Source organism: Heloderma suspectum, chromosome 16 (assembly GCF_057233095.1).
Source record: "Heloderma suspectum isolate Gila_16-S chromosome 16, 16-S_ref, whole genome shotgun sequence".
Taxonomy (NCBI): domain Eukaryota; kingdom Metazoa; phylum Chordata; class Lepidosauria; order Squamata; family Helodermatidae; genus Heloderma; species Heloderma suspectum.
Genome location: NC_139473.1, coordinates 7,378,247 through 7,394,114, shown reverse-complemented (window position 1 = coordinate 7,394,114; position 15,868 = coordinate 7,378,247). Strand labels below are relative to the sequence as shown.

The following is a 15,868-nucleotide window of genomic DNA, read 5'->3' as shown; positions in this document are numbered from 1 at the left end:
CACAGTGTCACAGAACGACACTAATGGGCAAAGGACATCCCTGCGGATATATATGTTTTCCGGAAGCCACAAAGTCACCAGCTTGCAAGAGAACATTAGTTATTGGGCGGATTAGAAATGTAATGAATAAAATAAATAAACAAGGGATACAGCTGGGCTGTGGCCAGACTTCTGGCGGATTCTGTGGCTCTACCTCTCCCTGCTCTTTTTATAAAACTTTACCTATACATCTACACACACACGTCATGAAAGCGATTGTCCAAAGACTATGAAACCAGAGGTGCAGAATTCTTAGGAGAGGCATTTCAGCCTTTCAGAAATGGGTTCTGCACCCCTACATTAAGCCATTCTCAAACAGAAGATGTCCCAAGAATTTTTTTCCATTTTGCCACTGTACAAATTATAGCTGCAGTAATGAAAAAGAAGAGTAGTTAACTATAAAGGTGATGCCCTTTTTATTCTCTCAGGCATTTTAGTTTTTCAGTTTGTTTTATATCTGGTATCAGAATCACATCAGCGACAAAGGCTGAGGGGAGTTTTGTTTTTCAAACATATGCTTAAAACCTTTTATTTGTATTTCAAGGCCCTATTTGTGTTTTATTGGATTGATTGTTCAATGTTTTCATAAATAAGTTTTCTTGTGTTTATATTATAATGGTCATTGACTATAAACAATAAAGTAAAGTAACACATCTGGTATCGTATTTTAAATTTTTGCACTGCTGCTAGTTTCTGTTTGGTTATTATTTTGATTTTTACACTGTAAACTTCTGATTTTAAACTTCTATGTTGTAATTTATTATCTGCATTTTACTGTCTTGTATTTTATGGGTTTAATTGTTGTGAAGCACCCAGAAAGCATCACCTATTGGGTGGTATAAAAACGTAGTAAATAAATAATAAATCCATCCTCCACCAAAACCATTTTGAAGCAGCCAAAGGTCCAAACTGTTACATGGAACGGCGCATTCAGTAATACCTTGAATTTTAACTGAAATCTGGCGAGAGCTACCCAATGCAGTGTATTTGAAAGCCATCCAGCGTGTTCCTGGTTTCCCCAATTCTAGAGATCCTTTTAATGTGTCTGTCTCTTCCCCCCACACACACCCCAAACACCTCTTTACAGAAACGCCAACAGCTGGTACATTCAAACAGCATTTATACTCCCAACATCTACAATGCTCTCAGGGCTAGTGTAATTTTTAAGCAGTCCACAGCATCACCACGCAAGAGTAAATGATCCAACCGCTTAATTACAGCAACAAAATTACAGAGCAGCCGTCACGCACGGGTGACAGCTTAATGACTCGGAGGGCTGAGAAAAAGTCGGTTCTCTGGAAGTGCCAATTTAGGAGGAGCACATTAATTAAAACACAGCAACTCCGAGGTATAACGTTTTCTGTCCCTTTGGCTGCAGCCTCACAGGCGCTGGTTCAGAGGAAGGCCAACCTCGCGGGATTACACTCACGGGTAAAGGCTTTATGACATTTCCAACCCGATCCCTGCTTGGAAGATACAAACAAGGGCCGGACAGAGACCATGACATAGCACAAAGGCGGGCGAGCCTGAGAAAACATTGTGGCTGCACGAGGCTTTCCTATTCCAAAACCCTGTGGCTGCAGAGAAAAGTTGCAAAAAGCTGCCCTCTTATGGATAGGTAGATACAGCATATTCGATGTCAGGGGTGAGGAACCTCTTTCAGCCTGCGGGCCGCATTCCGCTTCGGAGACGCTCTCACGGGCCGCCTTCCAGGGCTTGGGGTGTTGAACGCAGCAGCCGCCAAGGTCCTGCTCCCTCCTGACTTTTATTTGATTCCTCGCTATTTTTTAAAAAGGGATCTGCTGCCCTCCAGCACCATCTCCCTTTGGGCTCAAAAGAGTGGTTTTGTGTTTCGGGGCTGGGTCCCCACCTCTGCCTTTTACTTAGGTTCTTGAGCGACTGACTTTTAGTCTCGCCGATTGCCTTCTGGGAAACGAGTGTTTTGTGAGCGGCCATGCTTGCCTGGGTGGCCGTTTTATGAACGGGCCACCCCTGGCTGCCTGCATGGCAGCCATTTTGTGAAGGTGCCCACAGCACACACTCAACATTCCAAAGGTGCCCACTGACACAAAAAGGTTGGGGACCCCTGAGTTACAGTCTCCTGTTGCTGGCCCCAAGGAGGAAGAGGTGCCATCTCCTGGTCCGGTTCAGGTCCAGCTTTACTTTTGAAAAGCCTGCCTCCTTCTGGGCCAGGAGCATGAACCACCGACAAGGAGGGAAAAGCCCCAAAGCCCCCTTGCTTGCAACCGGCATCCCAAAAGCACGTTTAAGGATCTCTTTTTGGGGAACACTGTTCTCAGCTCTTTGGAGGACACACACAGCCTCAGTTAGAGTTCTTTGCAATAGGGGTGGGCTCGTTGTACACAGAGCTGGCTTCAAGGGGAGGCATGAGTGGGCACCTGGCGAGGGATGGCACTTCAGCAGGGGTCCACTCACAAGACTCCCCTGGAACTGCTCCTCCTAACCTGCCTCTCACTCCGGCCCACTCAATGTCCACCTGCCTTGTGCATCCATCTGGAAAGGCTGGATACCAGGGGAAGCATCAAGAGTCGGCATGCTTGGGCACTTGCTGAGGACCCATGCCCCAGCAGGGGCCTCCTGGCGAGAGCCCCCTGGAGTTGCTCCTCCTCTTCACCGTCACAACCAGCTTGTTGCCCTGCCTCTCGCTCTGGCCCAGAGAACGGTGGCAGTGACAAGGAAGAGCAGGAGATGCCGCGGCCTCCTCCCTCGCTGGCTCCCTGCCTCTCAAGCAAGCAAGGGGCAGCCATGATGAGGAACAGGATATGAAGCCATAGCGGCTGGTGACCATAGCAGCGAGAGGGTCCTTTTTCGATTTTATTCCTTTAAAATATTTGTATACCTGCACAGAGCCAGAGACAATTAACGTACTTAAGGTTTTAAGGGGGCCATTCTCACCAAATTAAAAGCTAGCCTCAAATTTGGGACTTCAAATACATATCACCATTCAGTTTATACGAACCTCCACTCGTTTCTCTTGAGCAAGTGGTTGAGGGCTGCATGCAAAACAAACGGGCTGCACTATATGTCTTTTCCGAACCAGAGATAGCCTTCAAGCACCCTAGTCCTGTATTCGTAAAGCTGACATTTTTCTGCCATGAAAACGCCAGCGCAAGTGGCGTCCCTCTAGGGGTCGGTAATGACCCGGTGCTTGCACAGGAGGAACCTACCTGTGAAATTGAGAGGTTTTCTTTTCCTGTTCTATTTATCATAGAATCATAGGGTTGGAAGGTGCCTACAAGCCCATCTAGCCCAACCCCCTGCTCAGTGCAAGAAGCCTGATTCCCAGGCGGTCCCCCATCCAAGTACTAACCAGGGCTGACCCTGCTTAGCTTCCGAGATCAGTCGAGTTCAGGCGCAGTTCCATGTGAATGAAGTCAGTGTACACAGACACAACAGCGTGTTCCCTGCACTCTGCAAATGTGGCAAAACGGCTGCTCATTGGTGGGCAGGTGAGGTTACTTGAACCACCACGGCAAAGTCTCCTGCTATAAACATTATCGCACAAGGCCACTGCAGAATCAGCCCTGCCACAGTAACAGACTTGCAAGGATATTGCTACCATTGGATCCAGAGCAACCTGGGCAGTTTCCACTCAAGGCCTCTTACTTCCATGATCTCCTCCTCTCCAGTTCAGCAGTAGTATGTCTGATTTTGTAACCCACTCCCCTCCCCACTCCGGTCAGGGTGAGCCACCTGGTGCCTACACCGATGTCATTTTAGCAGAAAGGTAAAGACTTTTGGAAATGTACGTTATTTCCCAGCCCTCTTAAGCTAATCCACTTAGTTGCTTCTTCGCTGCTCTCTTTAGATTTCCTGCCGCTACCGTCACACGTGCATGCGGTTTTTAAAATGGAGTTTCCAATCTGTTTTGTGTGTAAAAGCCGATCTGGGAATGCTTGAAGGCTGGAGAAGAAACCCGCAGAACAGTGCACGCATGGAGACGCACACCTGCCAACTCTCTTCCCCAGTCCCTGCGGCCAACGACCGAGGACGCGGCGTCCTGCACAGCAGAGCGGTTTTGCTCCTTCAGAAGGTCAGAGGTCACTGGGAGAAGGAGAATGACTCATGCGCCCAGAAAGCAAAGGAATGAACTTCGGTCTCAGGCAGTGCAGCTCTGCCTTAGCAGCCGCTCGCTCTTTGCAAGGGCCTTCCTCTGTCCTGTTACCCCTCTTTCATCCTGTACAATGTGTACAAAATAGGAGGGGGTGTCTCTTCCATCAACAGTGCACCACAGCATTCGGGCAGTAGACGTGGACTGGATTAGACCACCCCCCACATCATACCTCCAAACGAAAGGTTGTACCTCTTGACTAGGGATGCTGGAGAAACCCATCCAGGGGGTGGAGTTCGAGGAGTTTCCCTAGGCTTGCCCCCTTCCGAGCCCGACTTCATTTCAGTCCCTGCTGAGGCACCCGATTCGATCTGCAGTGGGTCGGGCCAGGTTGTGGGTTTTCTAGGAATTCTGGTCAAGTGGCTACATGGGGTTCCCAGGTGGTCTCCCCTCCAAGCATTGACCAGACTTGCTTAGCTTCAAGCAAGGTGGTTGCCTCATGTGCCTTCAGGCCATGCTCTGGGACCTGGCTTGTCACACTGACATCCCTCTCCCCAAATCAGGCTTGTAAACAGACACTCATCTAGGGTGACCTTAGCAGTGCCTCTGGGCGAATAGGAAAGAAAGCTTTTGTAAGCTAGAAAAGAAGCATACCCCCTCGCTTGCACGCACGCAAGCACAAACACACACACACACACAACAGCTCTGCTCTGTTCATGTTGCCAGCAGGCTACAAATGACTAGACGGGTGACTAGCAAAAATAACTGCGATCTAGTCAGTTTTGTAGATTTGCAGGGCTGCCACGAGAGCGCCCATGTTTGGGTCCAGGCAGCTGTTGAAAGAAAGCTGTGGCAGGCAAAAGCTATCTGCTCAAGCACCAACACAGAAAAAGAAAGGAAGGGGTTTCTGGGAATTTCCATGCAGGAAGCAGCCAGAAAAACACAAAGCTTTAAACAGGGATTAGCTTTAAAACATAGATCTATGCCGAAAGTGACCTGCCCCAATAAAATTACTCTGTGTCCAACAGGATGCAGAAATGTTTGTCTTCAATACACAGGTGAGGTGCTTCTCATAGAGAGAGAGAACAGGCTGACAATTTAGCAGTAGCAAGAGAAAGCAGTTTGGCTTGCCAGAGTCCTACCACCAAAACGTAACAGGCCTCCGTAGGACTCCGCACCACAGCTGAACCCTAACTGTAGAACAGCCTTCCCTGATCTGGTGCTCTCCAAAGGTGTTGGACTACAATGCCTAGAACAGCTGGCTGGGGATGATGGGAGCTGTAGTCCAACACATCTGGAGGGCACCAATTCAGAAAGGCTGCTGCAGAGGCTCCAAATTTTATTTATTTACAACATTTGTATACCGCTCCACATCGAAAACATATACCGGAGCGGTGAACATAAAAAGTAAAAGAATAAGAAAATGAAAAAGAATTAAAACCGCCCTGAGATCTTAATGATATAGGGCGGGATAGAAATGTTTTAAATAAAGAAATAAAACGCCGTATTAAAATTGTTGTTTTAAAAACTGTGGCTGGTCAGTTAGGGAATGCTTCCTGGAAAAGAGCTGTTTTCAGGAGGCGTCGGAAGCAGCACAGTGTTGGCGCCTGCCTGACTTCCAGGGGCAGGGAGTTCCAAAGAAAGGCTCTTCTCCTGCTGGACTCCAATCGGGCCATAGGTTCATGTGGAACCACCAGGAACATGCCCTCTGATGACCTCAGCGACCGGGCAGGTTGGTAAGGTAAGGTAGGTAAATTCAACATCTGCAACTTACTAGGCCACTGGAACGCTATGGGTAAAAGCCAATGTAAGTCCTTCTTAGAGTAGACCCATTGAAATGAATAAGACTGAAGTTAGTCATGACCAACAAGTCCCACTCATTTCAACCGGTCTACTCTAAGTAGGACTCATGTTGGATTTTACACCATTATCCCATAATTTCTACACCTTTCATGTTCAACCTGTCTAAGAGCAGGAACGTGCAATGTAACCCTGTGCATGTTTACGCCAAAGTTCAGCCCCACTGTCCTAGTAAGCGCATTTGGGAATGCAGCCTTATAAGACTAATTGCGGCCATCCCACTAACCCCAACCACAGGGGCAGTTAAACTCCCGCGCCCTCCCGCAAAGGGGCTTCCCCATCTTCGGGGGTTTCTGCTACAAGCACGCTGCTCGACAGGAAGCCCCTTCTAGCCGAGGGAGGCGCCCACAAGCACCGAATGGGAAGCAGCCCTCAACAGCAGCATCAGGCAGACAGCTCAGGGGTGACCCACCGGGATACCAAAGAAGGGAGGAGATGGGCTGGCCCAGAGGGACAGCCCCTTACCAGCAAGGGACACTCCATAATGTTCTGCGGACATAATGCGAACCAGCCCCACAGAAAGACCACTTGCTTATTTTCCTTCCCCATCCCTTTTTCCTTGTGTTTCACGACTTCTCAGATTATAAGCCTGCAGGCAGAGACAATCTTGTTTTTATTGACTGCATGTAAACCAATCCAGGAGCCTTTTTTTGAGTGAGGAGCAGGACAGAAATGCTTTAAATAAATACATGTGCATCTCTCTGGTACCAAGGGTGATAGGAGAGTTTGGCCTTTTCTGACCAGCCTCCCCGCCCCCCCCACCCCCGCCACACACACACCATCCAATTCTCTAGCTCCTTCTTCCACCAGCCTGACCCAGTGGTATCAGCTCCAAGCAAAGGTTAGAGAAAACTTCCAAAAATCACAGACGAAGGGCCTACCATGGAACCCAAAATCAGTGGAATGGGAGGGGGAGCAAAGACAGAGAAACACACACACACACACACCCAGCTTGAAATCAGTGGAATGGGAGGAGGAGCAAAGACAGAGAGACAGAGAAACACACACACACACACACACACACACACACACACACACCCAGCTTGCATTCAGTTCTTCTAGCTGCTTAAGGAAAAGATGTGGGAAGGGGAAGTATTTTGAAAGGATCAGAAAAACACCAAAGCACAGGGGGAAAAAAAGAAAAAGAGGAATATTCATCTTGGGAATATCATGCCAAAGGTTGCAGATCAGAACAGAACCCTACGGAAATGTAGGGTTTCGGGTTTTCCCCCACTGGGGAGTTTGGATCTTTCCCTGTACTTTTCTCCCCAAGCAATAATTAAAACATACATTAGAAGAAGCCAACCAGACTGCTGAGCTACTAAAGAAACGAATGGTGCATGCAACATGCATCTTGCGCTATTTCAGTAGGAATCGCCTTTCAATCCTCTACATGTCTTTTAAAAAAGCCTCGAGACCACGTAACTGCACAATTCTGCTTTTCAGGCACACAGGCACAGCGACTGAATCCCAAAAAGTTCATGAACTGATCCGGGACAAAGATCAACAACTAATATGGCAACTAACTGGGTCACAGAATCAGAGAAATCTTTCCCTCTCGTGCTTCTTAGACAAAAACCATACGAGGCCTTTTGCTCGTTGCAGAGATCCCGGTTCCAAAATGGCTACAACTATTAGGCCTTCTCGGTGGCTGTTTCTTTTTTTTTTGCATGTGTCTGTGTGTGCGCGGCTGTGCGTGTGTCAGGGATGTGGTTGAGGAAAAAGCACGTTACAGGCACTGAACACAACCGTGTGCCCCAAAGCTCACCAATTAGTGTACTGGGAGGACTCCAAGGCGGGGCCAGAGGCCTTTCTAGAGGCCGGTAGGAGGAGGGGAAGGGGGGGAGGCTCGCCTAGGAATTGCAAAACACCGTCTTGGTATGTTGCAACCGCTCCGTGCGCCCAAGTGCAGAGTGAAGTTGCACATCCACCACTTACCGTAAGGGTGTCATCAATGTAGAGCGGAATCTGCCGCCTCTCAAAGGGAAATTCTTCCTCCCCGTCTCTGCAAACTGCGACCAGCCGCGCCATCTCTGCTCTTGCCACTGCTCTCGCTTCTTCCTCCCAGCTTCTAGCCTGAAAACAGCCAAACCCCAGGCAAGTAAATATAAAGCTGGGTTCCTTCAACACACTTTCGCCAGGAGAGGGAAAGCAGCCCGCGTTGCCGCATCAAGTGATTCGACAACGCGGGAGGGAGAAAACGGAACATCCGAGGCCTGGACGCTGAACGTTGACTGATTTCCGTTCCTTTCCTTTATTACATTTCTATGACCGCCCAATAGCCAGAGCTCTTTGGGCAGTTTACAAAGATTACAGGCCTCGAAAATACTGTATTGTACATGATATAAAAACAGTTTACATACAAACATATAAACAGACAGCAAGCACACACACATATATCTCTAAACAATTTTAACAACCAACAAAAAGAAATCTAGAAACCGATTAGAAATCATATGCTGCCAAATGCCCAGGAGTACAGGAAGGTCTTAACTTGGCGCTGAAAAGAGAACAAAATTGGTGCCAATCAGGGGGCCACCACTGAGAAGGCCCTCTCAGCTGCCTTTTTTGGAAGGGAGTGGGGAGAAGGGTATGTTTGACCATTTTCTACCCCATTTTTAAAAGGTCTGCACTTCCGCTCCTACCATTACAACCAGATAACTGTCCATTCGGGTGATTTCTGGCAAGTCCAGAAGCCAGTGAACGCTTCCAAGCCTAGAAAAAAAAGACCCCCCAAAAGACGGGGTGGGGTGGGGTGGTCACTAAGCCAGCAGAACCCAAGACAGAAAGAGGGAGCAGAGAGGATACACCCATCTTTAGTAAAAGCACTCTAGGGTTTATTTTAGTGTGTGTGTGCGTGTGCGCACGCGCAGGTGCCTCCTTCCACAAACATCTCAGCGCAATGAAAAAGTAACGGGCATCCATGATTTTAGAACGTCCCAGCACTGTGAACACACTGTGGGACAAACAGCAGAGGCCCAGAAAACCCCTCATTTTGGCACGGAGCAGCCCTAGTAATAAAGAGAACGCCAGCCGCTCTTTTATAATGGTTTCCACATGTGCAGCTTGCCCTTAGCAACAGTAGCCAACAGTGGGAACCCACTAACTGAAGGGAACCCACATGAGGGTAACTGATAAAGTGCTTGGCTACTAAAAGTGCAAATGAGGTTGCCAGGGCAGCAGCAGTTGTAGGAGTAACGGGACAGGGGATTTTTGCTGAGGCATAACCCAAGATCAGCCTTCAGATGCAAGCACCAGCAGCATTATTGGGGGGGGGGCTAAATCTTTTTCCTGCAGTGCTTTATGGACCCCTCAAAAGCTTAGCATGAGACAGAGTTCAGAGCAGATGCCTCTTTGCGAGTGTGTGAGAGAGAGAACACAGGAACAAGCTGCTCAAATAACTGAGGATTTAGATCACAACAACGCATTATTTGGAGACATACTACCCCAAAACCAAAAATGCACCCCCCTCTTAGAATTAGAAAATCCATGCCACTCCCAAAGTCGAACCTATGAAGAGCTGCAGCCTTCTTTACTGGGATCACCACAAGTTTAAGTGCAAACCCCTCTCTCGATCTCTTGGAGAGAAATATGCCTATTTAACCACTCACCCAATACAAGCCGTGATTCCCTCCTACAAATAATCTGTGAGTCTCAACAACGACACACAAAGCCCTGTCACTCATCTACACGCACAGTGTTTTACACGTCCACTTAAAAGGTGTGATGCACGAATGCCACAGACACGAGCTCCTTGCAAATACATTAACCACGGCTGTCCACAGCTGTCGTTCAAGTGCGCACACTGTGGCAGCTCTCAGATGTGCCATAAAAACTGTGCCACAGCCCTCTTCTATGTCCAACCATGTACGCAGCCAACCCGAACTCATCCCCCAAGGAGCACGCGTGCACAACACACAGCTGTACAACTACAAGTTTGCCACATTCACACACTATGTTCTCGTGCACACTTTTAGAAAGGCATGCAGAAGAGTGCAAGGCCCCAGACGGCCCTGTGACACCAGGCAAGCAGGCTGGCTAAATCTTTGGAGATTCAAAAAAGGAATGTTTTGTTTGGGGGGGGTGAGGGGAGGCTTGCCAGTTTTTGCAGTTATCTGCAGACTTTGTGCCTACCCAAAGATGCACACATTGATGTGCTCAGCCAACAAGCATAAGAAGGCAGAAAGAACTTGCAGGCCTTTTAAAGAGATTTTTCCCCTCCCCCCAAAAGAAGAAACGCTCGTTAACCTCATAATCAGGAGCTTAACCCTCGCATCTGCAAACACTGGAAATGGGGGTGGGGGAAGGAAAAAAAGATGTTTTATGAAGGAGTGGCTCATCTTGTCAACCAGCTCCCCCGTTGTCCCCACCACCACCCCTTCTTCTCTTCTTCAGCCCTTCCAACCACCCAAAAACCCTGAACACACACAGACATGCACGCTTTCCGCCAGTTCCTCTGCCACTTCACCTGTGACAAATTATAGATTGTAAGTTCCTTGGGGCAGAGACCTCTCCTGTGTAAAAAGCACCCATTATACACCTATGATGTGATATAGGTAGATAAAGGAACAAACGTTAAGTGCCACACACATAAAGCCCTTTACAATCTCAAGTCCTTTCTCTAAAAGAAATTCTGGAGAGGGGGGGAGAGAGAAAGAAGCTAAGTTTACAGGCAAAAAGCAAGTCCCTGTGCTCTAAAAGAAGAAAACAAATTAATGAGAAAAAACTCTCTGCACTCTAAAAGGAGAATAAAATTTGGGGGGCCTTAATAATTAATAGGAAAAATCAACACCCTGTGCTCTAAAAAAAAGAAAAAATGTGGGGGTCCCTAGAGTAACTAATGACAACTCCCTGTGCTCCAAATATATATATATATATATATATATTTGACAGGTCTGTAAGAATAAAACCTCTCTGTGCTCTAAAAGAATAAAATATGGGGGTCTGCATAACTAAATGAGCCCATTCAACCCCTGTGCTCTAAAAAAAGATTTGGGGGGTCTGTAAGATTAAATGAGAAAGATGAACTCCCTGTGCTTCTAAAAAAGGAACATTTGGGGGGGTCTGTAAGAGTAAATGAGAAAAATGAACTCCCTGCGCTTTTAAAAAAAGGAACATTTGGGGGGGGGGTCTGTAAGACTAAATGAGAAAAATGAACTCCCTGTGCTTCTAAAAAAGGAACATTGGGGGGGGGGGTCTGTAAGAGTAAATGAGAAAAATGAACTCCCTGTGCTTTTTAAAAAGGAACATTTGGGGGGGGGGTCTGTAAGACTAAATGAGAAAAGTCAACTCCTTGTGCTCTAAAAAAAAAAGAAAAAAGTTTGCAGGGTCCGTCAGAATAAATGAAAAAAGCCAACTCCCTGCACTCTAAAAAAAAATAAAATGTGGGGGGTCTGCAAGAACAATGAAAAATCAACTCCCTGTGCTCCAAAAAAAAAAAAGCAATTTGGGGGTCCCAGAGAAAGTGGGGGAGGGGCTCTCCTAATTAATGAAGAAAAAGCTCCCTGGGCAATAAAAAGAGAGGAAAACTTGGGGGTCCCGAAGAGTAACCAGTGAGACAAGTCAGCTCCCTGTGCAGAAGAGGGGGGTCCCTTTTAAAGAGACACGGAGAAAATAAGCACAGAAATAAGCCGACCTCCCCCGACCCCCTTTCCCTCGACGAGCCCCACCTACATTCAAATTTACCTTGCCTCCCCCCAGCCCACTCCTGCTATTGGCTGCGGGCCTCCCTCCTCCTCCAGCTCCTGCAGCCTCTGTGACAAGCCTCCGAGCTGCAGCGAGGGGGGAGAGGCGGACACGCCTCAAAGGGCGAGACGGGCGGTTTTTTGGCCTCTCTCTCTTCCCTTCTCCACCCTCCCTCCCCTTCCAGGAGGGCAGCGTCAGGCCGCCTCCTCCTCCTCCTCTCGCGAGAGACGGAAACGCTACCCCGCCCTCCTTCCCCACCCACCACCCCCAACCAACCGCTCGGCCGGCCACGCCCGCTCTCCCCCTAAACCCCGCCCTCTGGGGGGCCACGCCTACTAATTTCTTCGCCCTCTTTCAGAGCTCCTCGTTCTCTCTCTCTCTCCCTCCAAGCCACGCCCCCCTTCGCTGTCGTTTCTAAATTTTTTTTTTTTATCAGTTACGTAAACGAGCTCTGCACGCTCCGCCCACTCCCTGCCACTCGCTCCGCCGACGAGGTTCTTCCTCCGCCTCGCGCGTGACTAGGGGAGGGCTTGTGGCCTTTTTTGCGCCTGCGCGAGGAGGGAGGGACGGACGGACGGCGTAGAAAATATATATTCCGCCCTTCCCCATATCCTCTCATAGCCGCCGCCGAGAGCGCGCATGCGCCGATTCGAACAGGCGCGCGCGCACACCTCCTTTATCGAGCGGCTCCCTCCGCCTCGACAAATAGTCCGTGCGTGAGGGAAGGGCGGCTTGGGCCTCGATCCCCTCTACTCGCTTACTTGGGCGTAAGCCCCATTGAACTCAGATGGGATTAACTTCTGAGTAGGCCCGTCGAAAGGTTGCGCTGTTAGCCGGCGTCGGCGTCGCCTCAGGCCGCCAAAAGTTCTCTCAAGCAGGCCCCAATCCCCTACACACGTTTTACACAGAAATCAGTCAATAAGCCTCCCTTGTTTTAAGCCTCTGTGCAGAAAATGTTACGATTTATATTATATTTATATTATTATTATTATTATTATTTATTTATTAAGCAGACTTGGTCCACAAAGGCAGTATGTGTTTAGGTGGCCCCATCCCCCCATCGACTGGCCTGAGGGAAGGAATCGACTTTTTTTAAAATTAATTAAATAAATAAATCTTAATATTCTTTATTGCGATTTTATTATTCTTATGTTACTGGCAAGCCGCCTGGGTAGAGTTTGTATTTTTGGTACGGTGGCATATAAATCATTGTAAGACATAACGAACATAATACATAAATATTATTGAAGAAGAAGAAGAATCAATAAAATCTACTTCGTAAAATATATATATATATATATATATATATTTATTTATTTATTTTAAAAGGCCCTCTCAGAACAGCACACAAGATGAAAGTAGCTCCCCCCCTCAAAAAAAATGCAAAAAACGTCGGGAGCAATAAATATTCAATAAAACGCCTATAAAACTTCCCACATATTTTGGGAAAGGCCGCTGAAAAATAGTGGATAGCCAGAGCCTTCGCAAGACCTGCGGTAGCGTCCAATGTTAGTTCTACACAGAGTAGACCCATTGAAATTGAATTCATTGCAATAGGCCTAACGTTGGATACTACCCCGGGGGGGGAAACGGCCTGATGAGCCCCTGATGGAAGCAGGTTCCAGTACTGTAGGGCCACCGAGAAGCTCAGTAATATTATTGATATAATAATATATAATATTATTGGTATATTATACCAAAGGAGCTCAAGGTGGCATATGGTTCTTTCCCCAGCTGTTTTACCCTCACAACAACCCTGTGAGGTAGGCTAGGCTGAGGGTAACTGGACCAAGACGATGATACTGTGCAGCACGATGGTTACAGTGAGACTTGGGTTCAAATCGCCACTCAGTCATGGGTCACTCTCCGCTAAATATATTGCATCGTTCTTGTTCGGAATTTGCCCGTATTTTATGGTTTAAAACATTGTTAGCCCCCTTGAGTACTGTGTAAGCCCCCGAGAGGGATGAGATTTTGTGCGTGTGTCTGCATAATATGTGCACATACACACACTACCTCACAGTTTGTGGTGAGGATAAAATGGCTCCAATCCCCACACGGCTATGGAGCTCACTGAGTAAGCTTAAGCCAGCCTCTATATTGCAATATAGTCTACCTTGCAGGGTTGTTGTACAGATAAAATCAGGATGGGGGAACCTTGTAGGCACCCTTGAGCTCTTCCGAGGAAAGGTGGGATACAAATAAATAAATGTGGTAGAGAAGTGGTAGAGCAAGTGCTTTGTTTTTCAATGGGAAATGAAATATTAATAGTGCTTCCAGAGACTGAACAGGGTATTATGCATGTGATGCATTTCATCACCCCAGGCTGCCATTCCTACACATGCTTTGGAGCCAGGGTAGCATAATAGCTAAGTAAGTACATTAGCTCTGAACCACAAAATCACCTGTTCAAGTGTCTCCACTCCAGAAATTCTTTTAGATGACCTTAGGGAAGCCACTCACTCTAAGCCTCACACTCCCCATCTGCAAAATGAGGAATAACAGTGGCTTACCTGGCACAGCAGCTGTAAGGATGGAGGAGGTAATGTACGTGAAGCACTCCAAACACATGTTACACAAATACCAAGTAGTAATACTGTTATCTAGCTTGCAAGTTAAATTCTGTTGAAGAATCCATAGAAGACCTTTACTTCCATGCAAAATATACAAACAGCCCAGTCCTAACCACGGTTATGCAGAAGTGATTTCCCACTGATTTCAAGCAAGTGTTTTGAGGACACATAGGACCTGAACATATTTATACTGAACGGCAGCATACACATTTATCAATTAAATCAATCTTGTGCTTTTTATATCGTACATTTCTTATTTTAATTGATGTTCCAAGCCACTTTTTGAGCATTTGAACAGAAAAAAATGGGCACCTACGTGTTTCAAATAAATGAATAGCGCTTACTCCCAACTAAATATGCACAGGATTGCTGCTCAAAATATATGTTGTTTGCAAACAGCCTGGGCACCGCTTTGGCTGAAGGGCGGTATAAAAATGTTCCCAATAAACAACTGAATAAGAATCCCGTGCTGGCACCTTTTTTAAAAAAAAGTGTAACTTTTAAAAAATGTGGCACAATAAGCTTTTTTTTTCTGGGGAAGCCCAGAATACCACGGAGGTAACTGGGTATTCTGCACAGCAGGAGGAGGCGTTCTCGTGTCAATTGCTTGAGTCGCCTCCTCAGAGTGAGCAGGGCATCAACAGGGATATGTTGACCATTACTCAGACCATTAGCCCATCAAGCCCAGTACTGACGAAACAGTGACTGGCAGCATTGGCTCTCCAGGGTTCCAGGCACAAGTTTCTCCTGCCCTATATGGACATACCGGGAACTGAACCTGGGACTTCCTGCATGCAAAGCAGCTTCTCTACCACTGAGCTATGATCTCCCTCCAGGAAGTGATCCAACCATGTCAAGCGAGTCATTTGTATCCCATGACACTCCTGGACCACATCTTCCTGAGAAAACCAGTCAAGACTGGTCCTGATGACATGTCGGGGAAGCCCCGTGGTTGGCATGGCAGCCAGAGAGTCCCGAGCTGCTCCGTCAAGGCAATCTTGGCATGAATGTTGACGCCCCCCTAAGACTAACATCTTGAGGGTCCTCAGCACCAAATCCGAGACAACATCTGCCAGCTCAGGCATGGAGAAAGCTGGGTAGTATACCAGCAGAATCCCCTAATCTTTCCCAATTGCCCAACACGAGATAGGAACAGTCAAACCTGGAACCCAACCGGACCGGACGCCTGCAGAGGGAATTCTTAATCTATGTCCTCAAGCCTATGCTGGTGCTGAACTGATTACTCAGGTGGTCAGGGTAATCAGTTCTACCTTGCAAGTTAAATTCTGTTGAAGAATCCCTAGAAGACCTCTACTTCCGTGCAAAATATACAAACAGCCCAGTGCTAACCATGGTTATGCAGAAGTCCCACTGATTTCAAGCAAGCGTTTTGAGGACACATAGGACACTGCCAAGAGCCCCCTGGATTTGCTCCTCCTCTTCCCCATTGCAGCTTCCTGGTTCACTTGCCTCTGGCCCAGACAACAGTGGTGGTGAGGAGGTGGAGCAGGAGATGCCACGGCCTACTTGCCTACTGGCTGTCTGCCTGTCAAGCAAGCAAGCGGTAGCCAGAGAGCTTCGGCTATTGGGCAGTATAGAAATGAAATAAATAAAGCTGGAGCCAGTGCTATAGGGGGAC

At 47.6% G+C, this 15,868-nt stretch overlaps 1 protein-coding gene across 3 annotated transcripts in view; it reads right to left on the bottom strand.

Moving 5' to 3' along the window:
• GGNBP2 (gametogenetin binding protein 2) overlaps positions 1-8,044 on the bottom strand; it is a 32,700-nt gene extending 24,656 nt beyond the window's left edge. For all 3 annotated transcript variants that reach the window (XM_084822696.1, XM_084822693.1, XM_084822694.1), the window contains exon 1: positions 7,910-8,044. In XM_084822696.1, the coding sequence (XP_084678822.1) occupies positions 7,910-8,002 (93 nt within the window). In that variant the 5' untranslated portion in view covers positions 8,003-8,044. The remainder of the gene's footprint in view (positions 1-7,909) is intronic.
• Positions 8,045-15,868: the final 7,824 nt, after the last annotated feature.